This window comes from Drosophila miranda, chromosome 2 (assembly GCF_003369915.1).
Source record: "Drosophila miranda strain MSH22 chromosome 2, D.miranda_PacBio2.1, whole genome shotgun sequence".
Classification (NCBI taxonomy): Eukaryota; Metazoa; Arthropoda; class Insecta; order Diptera; family Drosophilidae; genus Drosophila; species Drosophila miranda.
In genome coordinates, this window is record NC_046675.1 from 19284110 (window position 1) to 19296404 (window position 12295).

Genomic DNA, 12295 nt, shown 5'->3' on the forward strand with positions numbered 1-12295 from the left:
GAAGAGGGCCGACAGGTATCGCCGAGAGTACCTAGGCTATCGCCGGACAGTACTTACGGGACCCTGTAGACCTAAGAATTACTACGAAGCAGAAGGGGGCTTTGCTATGCGGAGATGCCAAGAAGTGTCGCCGAGAGTACCTAAGCTATCGCCGGACGGTACTTACGGGACCCTGTAGGCCTAAGAATTACTACGAAGCGGAAGGGGGCTTTGCTATGCGGAGATACCGACAGATACCGTCCGGCTATCGTCGGACAGTACTTACGGGACCTGTCGGCCTAAGAATTACTACGAAGCGGAAGGGTGCTTTGCTATGCGATAATACCGGCAGGTATCACCGAGAGTGCCTAGGCTATCGTCGGATAGTACTTACGGGACCCTGTCGGCCTAAGAATTACTACGAAGCGGAAGGGTGCTTTGCTATGCGATAATACCGGCAGGTATCACCGAGAGTGCCTATGCTATCGCCGGACAACACTTACGGGACCCTGTCGGCCTAAGAATTACTACGAAGCGGAAGGGTGCTTTGCTATGCGATAATACCGGCAGGTATCACCGAGAGTGCCTATGCTATCGCCGGACAACACTTACGGGACCCTGTAGGCCTAAGAATTACTACGAAGCGGAAGAGGGCCGACAGGTATCGCCGAGAGTACCTAGGCTATCGCCGGACAGTACTTACGGGACCCTGTCGGTCTACTGAGATCATACAGGGCGCCAACAGGTGTCACCGAGAGCGCCTAGGCAATCGCCGGACAGCGGCCTCGGGATCCTGCTGGGCCACAAACTACGGGAGGGGGATCACGCGGGAGCGCCAACAAGTATCCCTAAGGGCGCCTAGGCAGTCACCGGATATCGGCCCTGGGATATTGTTGGGTAACGAACTACTGGAGGGAATCATAAGGAGGGGGGGCCAACAGGTATCGCCTAAAACGCCTAGGCTATCGTCGGACAGCGGCCTCGGGATCCTGCTGGGCCACAAACTACGGGAGGGGATCATGCGGGAGTGCCGACAGGGGTCACCGAGAGCGCTTAGACGATCGCCGGACAGCGGCCTCGGGATCCTGCCGGGCTACGAACTACTGGAGGGAGCCACGCGGGGTACCGACGGGCATCTGTAACGAATACGGATCACCATGTGGGCGGGGCAAGAGGAGACTCGGGCCAGAGGCGTAAGGATGTGCAGAGAAGGCGAAACCCCGGACATCCGGTTTCCCTAGTGTATAGGTTTTTGGTGATCAGGCTATGTTTTCGTTGTATCCATTACATTTTCACTTTATTCTCTCATTTCCCTACCTATCGCACCGCTCAGCAGCCCGTATACACGACTAGAGACTCGCTTACCCCTGAATTCCCACGCTTGTATTCGTCGAAAGCTTCTTCACCTCCGTAAGTGCGGCGTCTGTGCAGGACTTTTTCTCGTACCACTGATCGCGTTGGCGTGGATCTCGTACGCCACGTGCTTTTACTTTTCGCGAACCACTCGAACTTTCCGCGGGCACGTCTGGCTCCTCTGGGCTTCTCCAATCGACTCTTTGATCCACGTTTTTTTTCCAGCTTAGAACCGGCGTTCTCTCGCTCTGCTGATCCAGCATCAGCGTGGGCGGCTGGCGTCGCCAGCAGCTGTCGTTGCCCTTGGAGTGGCAAACGAGATCAACTGCTGCACACTTGGAGTGGTCGGAGTCAGTTTTTCGGCGGCGTACGGCTGAGTGACGGTTGGCACTTGCAGATCCCGCGGAGTGACCTTTTTACGCCTCGGAGACCCATTCAGCAGTTGCAGACTGCCAATTTGAGACTCCATGGCTAGGAGCCGATCGTATTGCTTTTTAAAGCCAACGGTCAGCTCCTTAAAGCCCTTCCTCGTCTGCTTCATGAAAGCCACCATGTCACTCTCCACCGCACGGCATGCCTCGCAACTGTAATGCAACCCATTACGTTTAGCTATAGCATCACTCACGAGGCCAGAAAATCCAGCGCATTTTGCGTGCACTACGCTGTCGCAGAGCCAGCAGGGGACATTCGGCTGATCGTGCTTCTTACAGGTTTTTTTGGCGCAGACCACAGCGTATTCCATTTTTATTATTTATATATTTGCTCAAGAAAATTTACGAAAAAAAAAAAATTTCCAAAACAAATTGGTATCAGACCAATGTGCCAGACAACGCTCAAAGTGGAATTGGTAAAAAATTAGGGCAGAGTGGAGAGCGGTTATAGCGAGCGGTACTGAGTAGAGAGCGCTATTGCTCAGAAAGTTTAAAGAGAGGGTGAAAGAACAGTTATTTAAGTTCAGGTGATAGCGAGAGAGTGATAAAACAAGAAAAGCTACAAGACGAGAGACGAGATCTGTAATGCAATGTAATTTACTTACGTCAACAACACAAACACAACAACCCGACGCCGAACAATTTTAAGTTCAATAAATAATAATTAAACAAAAATCAAAAGGCATGCACTCGCGGAAAAGAATAGGTTTCCAGATAGTAAGTGGATTACGAAGGTATTCAATGTTTATTCAAGAAAACACCGGTTGTTTATGTAAAACAAAGGGAAAATATGTGGAGCGCAAAACAAAAACGCGTCTGATCTACGAAAGAGAACGAATTTGGTGGCGGCTTTGCCACAACATTGTCAATCCTATCGTCGCCAGGGGCCTTCTTTGACTTGAGTTTCTTTATGTCTTCCGAGATTTCTTGAAAAAGTGATTTGCGCCACAGGGAGCTCCATCTGATGGGTCTCATTCAGCCTCTCAGTGACCATCATTGCTCTTCTACTAGTTGCCGTCCGGAATGGTGAGATTCTTTCTTCAAGGTTCGTCGCAAAAGCCTAGTCTCTGTCCATTGCTGTTGTTGCCCATGACCCTTCCTTACCGGAAAGCGAGGTGATATATATACACAGCACGTCATAGGTTAGACAATGTAGGCTAAAATAGAATTCTTTAATTCAATACTATTTTTATATCATTAATATTGTTCCACAGCTACCGAAGCAGTCCATTGGGCCCAACGAGTTTGTCAAGGAAAGTGTTTAAATTGGGTAATGATCAATAATTTTCGTATTGAATTGAAATGTTGAACTTCGTGAGTAAAAAGGCTTAGTTTTGCTATGAATTGTATTTTATATTCTTAGGTTAATGAATCCTCTGTTATATGAACCTCTTGAATCTTGATTAACGGAACCAATATTGAATTAAAATAAACTTTAAATAAATAACCCCGATTCTGTCTAAGTACATAATGTCAATGATACATCGAGTGTAGTAATGAAGCGGTAGTTACGTTAGCGGCCATGCCAACATCGTTCCACGCATTGCCGAAGGTAGGGTGGGTATAGAGGAACTAGTGATCTCCTACAGCTATGATCACTAAATTAAATACGGGACTACCGGATTCCTTCTATGCCGATCGGGGATTGATTACATTTGTTTTTTTTCTTTTGTTTTGATTAAAGTAGAGTCTGTGTAAGTGCACTTAATTTTTATAATATGGCGAGCACAAGGAAGTATAGGGATAGGAAAGACCCCGACCCCATCCGGCGAGCTGAGCTCAGAGCGCCGTATAGTGCACTAAACCCGATTCCCTTTCCTGCCGAGGCTGCAATGCCAACCATACTTAGCCAGCCGTGTCATTACATTATAGGAATTACGATCATTATTAATGAAAAACCCTTTTAGGTTCGTTACAATACATGAAGAGTACAAGCTGAGTATTATATGGGGCGATCAAGACATTATAAATATACTTTTTTATTATTATCCTGAAAAACTTTTCATTATGCCCTGTGAATATAACTATCGTACTTGTAGCATGACACATTCTGGTGTTAAATTAATGCACGGTATTCGGGGATATTTTCATGCCGACAAGCAACCACTTTTCAAACTCATTTATGAATCCATGGAATGGTATCAGCTTGGATCTAATACAAACCTAATAACGCCTCTATGTACTGGTTTTACCAATCACCTATTTTTGCATACAATCAATGACTTTTCTTACACTTTTTTTTCAGGAACCAATCTACCGAATTAGGTCTACTTGAAATAAATCTTGATCCTGGTACAATACCAGGTGAGTAGGCTGCTATTTCAGTTTGTCGCCTAACTATGAGAAAACGAACTTTGGTACTAATCACTCTTGGCACTCAGAAGGAAGTATCTCTACAACAAGACTTCATCAGCCTTGTTCGTTCAAACTCTGTTTAGTTGTTACCGATTCATTTATACTAATTTGTGAGTTGAATTTGTTTTGATAGCTGAACACAAAAAGATTCCAGATGTAAGTAAATGTCTGCAAGGAAGATAACCCCTTGATTCGATTTTTCGGGTGGTTAAAAATGTATTGAGTGGCGCTATGTGGTATTTGGAAGCTGGTTTTCCTCAATTCTATATCTTCCGAGCCCCTTTTTGGCCGATTTCAAATTGTGTGGTATCCAACGCAAACAGTATGACGGAGGACATACTAATGTGCAAGAATGCCTAAATCTTACATTATGTGACATGACTATTTGCTCAATTAGTTCTAGGGTCGTGTTAAGGCTATCATATCATTTAAATTTTTCCGCATATGATTCGACATGCTGAGTGCACACAGGCACCAGAAATATGTACTAAACCCTTAAAAAAAAAGCTCACAGTTATAGAGAAGTATATAATGCTCTAGTATAGTTTTTTGTATCAAATTGTATCGCAGCTTAAGGGAAACGAAAATTTCAGACACGAAAATTCGCTCCCCCTCCCCCCTTACCATGTATTTATTTTTTTTAAGTAACAATTTGAGTGCTTTACATATTTTTTTGGGTAGCAAGAAAACCCACATTCAGCATACATATATGTATGTATATGTAACATTAAAAAGACATAGATTGGCGATATATTCATTTAAATATATTTAGATTTTATTTCAAAGTTCTTTTTCCTTTAATTACAACCGGCCTGTTTCGAATGTAACCCTTGCGACGTTTGGAGTTCTGAAAAATGTATATTCATTAGTACATTGCGAAGTGTGTAAATTGATTACAATACCTTTCTGGATATAAAGTTAGTTGGGGGAAAAAGTCTTTCGGTGCCTTTTAAAGAAGGTCTATTAAACTCGAATGGTTTTTTGACCCTGTATATACGCACTAACCAGTGCTCAGTAGTATAAGCTTCTTCGAGATAAGTCAAGTCGAAATCTTTATTTCCGATAACTGCATTACGAGTTCGGTCATATCCGGATGGTCCTCTGTAAAATAAATGTATTTAAATATATTAAATTACTAGAGGGAAAGCCCCCTGCACACTCGCATAGCTGGGGCGCCAACCACCGCCAAAATATAAGTTTTTGCGACGACGACGGCTCAAAACTTTTTTTTTATAGAGAAATATTGCAAACGACTGGTAAACAAACACTCCTGTTAGATCTCACTATAAAACGTATATTTCAAAATTTCGCCCCACCCCCTCACACTATTGAAGATACGAAAAAACTAAAAACGCACAATCATAGAGAATGACCGTATCTATGAGATTGCTGAATCTGGATCAGATCGGATCATTTTTATATACAAAAGGAACAAATGAATATGCAGTGGCTACGCAGCGCCCGACATGTTCAGACACGTTTTCTATCTCTCCCGGACGCACACATTGTCGCTCAATGTAGCCATACTGACTATGTATCGGGTATAAATGTAGAGTTGCGGTCGCCGCAGCAACTCACAACGTTCCCCCTCGTTATCTTTAAAATTGTGGGAATAGTCAAATATTAATTCACAGCAGCGAGAAGTGTGGATACTTACCTATAGTCGAGTTTTAGCTCTCCAAATCTGTAGTAGCTTAGCTTATACATAAGGCAGTTAAGTAAGGCTGGAGCGCCTTCGGCATCTACCCTAAATTCACCTCTATCAGTGAAGTAATCGCTTTCTTTAATGTCTTTGGGGTGCTCTCCCTCGGCAATTCTAACCATCCAAAGGAACTTGTTTATATCATCACCAGAGTACCCAATGACGCCACCAAATATTACAAGAACGTAATCAACATCCAGAGATGTCATGATTTCATATGACTTCTCTTCAGTAGAAGACATAGCCTTTCCGACTAGTGCTATATGACTGTTGTTCCAGGTATTGTTGTCCACTAAAGTTGTTCTGTTTGCCATGCCAGCTATCTGGTACCCATAATCCCACCACGACATTATTCTTGCATCATCAGCCGTATTTTGGGAAAGCCAATAATATGCCTCCCGAAAATCATCCAAGATATTGCGAGATCTGAAAAAAAAAAATTGTACAAGTTTAATCAAAAACTACTAGGTTCAATAACAAACTACCAAATATACATAGTACCAAACAATAGCCGACTGTAATATTAAAAGAGGGATAGCACGGGCCCAAGGGAACGCCATGGAGTCTTGCATCTGCAATGGCCAGAACAACTTTACTATGTTGAACTGACACCCTACCGGAGACACCCGTCATAATTGGTTCACTTTAGTGTAACATCGGTGTATGATGCTGTACAGTACGCATTGCTTATGTATGTATATATATCTACTGCAATATAAAACATACTGCAACATATATCAAGTAGGTTGCAAAAACAGTTTCGATTCCCATTACAACGCCACAAATTATTTAAAAGCAATAAAATGTATTATTAGAGTATTTGTAATCTAACATTTTTGTTAAAGCAAGGAATTGAAGAACAAAATAATTAATAATTTTTGTATATGCTTATTGTCCAACTGATATTAAAAATTTAGCAAACGCTGAGTGTGAGACAAGCAATAAAACCTTTGGGGAAAAGCATGCAGTGATAATGAGAGGTTTAACAAATAATGCTATAATATGGTTAGTAGTCTAACCCTCCCTTGCGTAATCTTAGGTGTACCGATGAGTGAAGGATGTCTGCGAGAGGAAGGAGATATCGTACAAACCGGAGCTTTATTTTAGATTGGTATCTAAAAATGTATTGCTTTATCATTTATACCTAGTCACTGAAATTAAGGAGTCTTACAGACAGATGAGCATGTCCAAATTTCCTTGGCTATAGAGGCTAATCATCATATGCACTTTTTTATAATCTGTATCTATGTATGTATCTAAGATCACTAGGTATAATGATTAGCGGCACAAGATAATTTACTTACCCATCTTGACTGTTATGAAAAGCAAGCACTATGGACGGGCTAGAGTACGCATTGCTAGTTACCCAGGTGCAGTGCACAGCAAACATCATTAACAGCATTAAAACCGCCAAAATCACAATACTCTTTAAATTTGAGCTTATTCCATTATCTTGTGGTGAATCAGGTTTAGTTCGGTGTTTCAATTTTCCAGCCTGAAAGTGGTAGTTTGAATAATTATAAGACATTATATTAACACATCATTAAAGTTAATCAGATTCAAACCAAAATATTTATCAAATTTAATTAAAATTATCAAATTAAAATGATATCTATACGAAGCTACCCTAAACCTGTATTCTCAATTACTATAACGAATAACTAATTCCGTATAACGAACTGTTCCAGAGTGAAATTTGAAGTGAATTTAAAGAATGGAATATTGAAGATGCGAGAAAACTAAAAACGCACAATCATAGAGAAATCACAATCATATCTATCAGTTTGTTGAATATGGCTCAGATCGGATCATTTTTATAGCCAAAAGGAACAAATCAATTTGCAGTGGCTACGCAGCGCCCGACGACACGTTAAAACTGAATTTCTGTCTCTCTCGCACGCCATCTTTGTCGTGTCGTTCAATGTCAGCGGCGTCTGCCGGAGGAGAGCCATACTAACTAAGTATTGGGTATAAATGTAGAGTTGAGGTCGCCGCAGAAACTCACAACGTTCCCCCTTGTTTTAATTGTATTATTATGTATCTGGCACTGATGAACAAATATGTAAACGCAGTCACGTCCAAAAAAATTTCAGAGGTAAACCTCATACTGGTTAATGAGGAGGCTGACCCCCTCATCTTCTAAAACGATTCTGTTCCTAGCCACCGTGAAAGATTGGTCAGGAATATTTTTGTCAACTTTGTTTTTGTATTGTGATTTTTCCAACGAAGAGGTATTTTAGCTAAAATAGTATTTATCTGTAGTGGGAATAAGGGAATTGGACTTGCCGGGAAACAAAAATGTATATTGTTTTGCTGCCATACAAATCTTGGCCAAATATCGTATTTTTAAACTTTGACCTCAAGTCGTCACCTCTAAACGTTGTCGAGTCGGACTGAAACTTAATATTACCTTGTTTTATAACAAAAGGAACAGTTTCAGACCCTGAGACTTGAAAATTCAACTTGTATGAATAAGCGCAAAGCATACATACTTATGTACATATTTATAAGTATTATAAACTGAGGGATAGCAAGGTATGTACCTTGTGATTGTGGCTACATTTTCAGATTTCTAATAAAATAAAAAACATAAAGGACTATTTGGTGTGAGTTCAAATTATGGGTACTCTACCGAAGATAAAGAGATATCAGAGTTTATGCAGAAGTACATGGAGGGATACGACTGTTAATAATCCATGGTGATTTTATTTAGGAAAATATTTATATTTAATGTGAATATATTTACCTTATCATATAAAGTTTTCCTCTCTATAGAGTCTTCTTGGTCATCGGTTTCTGTGACCGCATTCATGGCACTGCCCATACGTTTTGAAGAATCTTCTTGCAGAAAGACGTCCAACAATCCGGAGAATGCCACACCAGCAAGCATGCATACCACAGGTGTTAGGGTCAACATTAGGCGCACCATTACTCCGGCAAAATATACAGCACTTATGGCATAAAGCACCACAAAAACTCGCTCATCGTTAATTTGTTTGATGCAATACCAGACACCAACCGGAAAAGCGCATACAAGAATATGCAAATCGAAGAAAAATGAGAACCAAGTGGTTGGCTGATGTTCCGATACAGACGCAATTATTGGAATATGAATCTTTGCATAGCCAGTGTCCCAAAGTGAGTAAAATCGTCCACTCCATGGTGCAACAACGCCAAACATTGTAAGAAGAACTACTGCGACAAATACCGATACGCCAACAAGCAGAGCACCCACAAAAAACAGTTTTCTAAATTCGTGTCGCGATAATACAGACTGCAAGTGACGCAACGTAGCCACAGCCATGAGAAGCACGAATACGCCAAGTGCTGCCATGTGTTCGCTTGTACGTATTGGCTGGAATCCAACAAACGGTATTTGCATGGAAAAAAGAAGTCCGAGGATGTAAAATGTGCTATAGCTCGTCAACAGTCGGGGCGAGTATCTACCCATTATGAGTAGCACAAACACATGTAGAGGAATTAGATTGATGATGAATACATATCCACCCCATGCAGAAACCATGTAAAAGTACGAAATTGCAGCACCTGCCGACCAGAATACGGATCCTGTTTTGACTGAACGCACCCATAGGAAGTATGTGAACTGAAGAGCAAATATAGCTATTCCTTCGTTGTCATACGATCCAGCCACTGAGCGGCTAATATATCCGGGCACAATTGCTATAAAACTTGCAGCGAACAATCCAGCTCCAGACGACCATAGCTCCTTTGTCAATAAATATGTGGAAATTGATGTTAGGCCACTAAAAACAGGTGCCAAAAATACGCAAATGTCACGAATATGGACGGGAATGTTGAGTACGTGGAGAAGGTAATGAATTCCTCCAGATGTTATCATTAATCCTGGATATACGGTTCCACCAACGATACGACCCAATGGATACCAAGCTCGTTCGTCAAACCAATTAAGAAACTTGTACCATCCATGTTGCACCATGTAAGCCGTGGCTCGATAATTAAACCAGGGATCAAACTCATGGATAATTGATTCAAATCGTATGACAGCAAAGAGGCGTGAAGAAAATCCGGCTAGCCAGGCTATTAATAATATTGAAAACGTAATAAGGCTGCTGTAGCCAGCGACTTTACTGTTTATCATTTTTGGCGTTCGGTTCATTCAAGCCAGACAAAAGTTAAAACTTAAAACCGATCAACCACACATTTTCTTTTTAGACACGTAGTCTAAAAATCACCGGTTAGAACTGTCTATATGAAAATTATCGATAGATTATATTCGATTGAAAGACATTAATGGTACTCATTTAATTTGATAATTCTATACAACATTTAATATTATTTCAGTGGAATTCCTGAAACGGAATAATATAGATTTATTTAAATCAGTGGTCTACACGCAGCCATTTACGTGGTTTGCAGTGCGTTTGTGTGCTGAGAAAACAAGCAAAGCGAAAAAACAGATATATCTACATGGAAAAATGCACCTGTATATATTTAAAATTTAACGATAGTGACTTCAAACTTTGCACAAATATGCCAGGCCCCTAGATCCGAATTAATAGGCTATTTATACTGACAACACTCCACCATCCATTTCGGGGATGATCTGTAAGGTTTTGCCGTTCCGGAAATTTACCACTTAGTTCTCCATCCATTTTGAATGTTCCTACGCCGCACGTTTCTACGCGATAGTTAGACGATGGTTTTCAAATGCAGCTCTTAATAATTGTCATTCACAACGAAAAAATGGTATGAACTGCGAAAACGTAAACAATGATTGTGACTAAATTAACAAAAAACAACAACAATCATGCCCAATGGCTCCGAAGCATTCAAGGCTGTGGATGAGATTGAATGCGGCATGGCCGAGTCTGCCAGGCTGAAGTTGCAAGTGTGTGGCGAATAAATGGCTGATGACTGACAACATAGAACAAATATTTCTATGCTCTTTAAATGCTTTATGTTATGTATATTCTTTAATAATGAGTTTTTTCGGACATTATCGAGTTGGATCTGGACGGATCATGTAGCTCCAGCACCTTTTCTGGCAACAAGGGCCCCCGCCAAAGCGAACCAAAAAAGACGACACTTCTTGGATGGCTTCTTCCTACCGGAAAGAAAAATCCCCCGAAACGGCACTTCATGAAGTAATCTCAAGTGTAGAAAAATCTCTGCATCTCAAAGAATACTCACTAATAGCTTCTGTCGATATCGAGGGAGCCTTTAACAACGTTGTACCGGGCGCCATTACAGAAGCCCTGACTGACCTGGGGATAGACCGTCACTTGGTGATGCTCATTGATCAATTGCTCATATGCAGGACGGTGACATCATCGATGGGATCGTCCACCCAGTCAAGGTATGTCAACAGAGGAAACCGGCAAGGGGGAGTTCTGTCTCCTCTTCTGTGGAACATGGCAGTCAATAACCAAGTGTCAGTAAGACTGCTCTGTTCCAAATCGCGTGTGGCGCCTACAGCCAAACAACACGGTTAACACGGTTGCAGGATGCTTTTGGAGTGATTCCACCGTTGTGCTATCCTGGATAAACGCATAATCATCAACATACCATACCTTTGTGGCAAATCGAATAGCCAAAATCCAGGCATTAACAAACCAGTCACAATGACGTCATGTGTCATCGGCCAACAACACAGCCGATGTCTTGTCGAGGGGGATCGCAGCAAGCAGATTGGCAGATCACACTGGCAGCAGAAACGAAAAGCTGTTGTGTTTTGTGGTATATTTATGTACGTAGGCTTGTATTTGGTTCGGGGGTTGCGCGGTAGATCGGCCTTTTGAATCGGGGGTGGAAACGGAACTAACTAACACTATACCTTATGCTCTATACTTGATGCTGCGGTGAGCGCCGTGTGGATCGCGGATTGTGGATCGTAGATCCTCCGAGCGCCCCTCAGAGCGCGCGAGAGCGAGTTGGGACCGGATTTAGTACAGTGCGCAGCAATTATCTGCTGCTGCCCTGAACATCCTCCACCCTTGCAGGATTGCAATGAGTAGTTGGGGGCCTATGGCTGAGTGCACGCCCCCAACACGATCCATCTAAAAACGGTGCTCTGGGCCACCGGCAGGCCATCCTCATGCGCAAGGAAGCCGGGCTGGATCACCTTCGGGTAGTCGTCCGCTCCCAAGATGAACGAGAACGACCATTGCAACCGGTTTTTTGAGGATACCGCAGGCAGTAAGGATATAAACCACACGGATCCTGTCGTCGGCACCGGGATACACGGACTTTATCCTTCCGAGCCGCCATTCGTTGGACGGCAGGTTATCCTCTTTGATGACCACCTTATCGCCAACCTGCAGATTTGGGGTCGGCGTCTGCCACTTAGTCCGCTTGTGGAGCTCCTTGAGGTATTCCTCCTTCCACCTTTGACAGAACTGTTGGTTGAGGGCCTTCAAGTGCTGCCAACGATTGATGATCGAGTGAAGGTTACCCTTTATTTCGGGTTCGGCCGTACTCATTAAGGGTCCCCTAT

General features: G+C 42.4%; 1 protein-coding gene across 1 annotated transcript; it reads right to left on the reverse strand.

Moving 5' to 3' along the window:
* Positions 1 to 4860: 4860 nt before the first annotated feature.
* On the reverse strand, positions 4861 to 10041 carry LOC108156712 (dolichyl-diphosphooligosaccharide--protein glycosyltransferase subunit STT3B). Its single transcript, XM_017288360.2, has 5 exons — positions 8567 to 10041; positions 7125 to 7315; positions 5776 to 6246; positions 5021 to 5219; positions 4861 to 4965 (listed from the first exon to the last, which is right to left on the reverse strand). The coding sequence occupies exons 1-5, from the start codon at positions 9956 to 9958 to the stop codon at positions 4894 to 4896; spliced, it is 2325 nt and encodes a 774-aa protein (XP_017143849.1). The 5' UTR covers positions 9959 to 10041; the 3' UTR covers positions 4861 to 4893.
* Positions 10042 to 12295: the final 2254 nt, after the last annotated feature.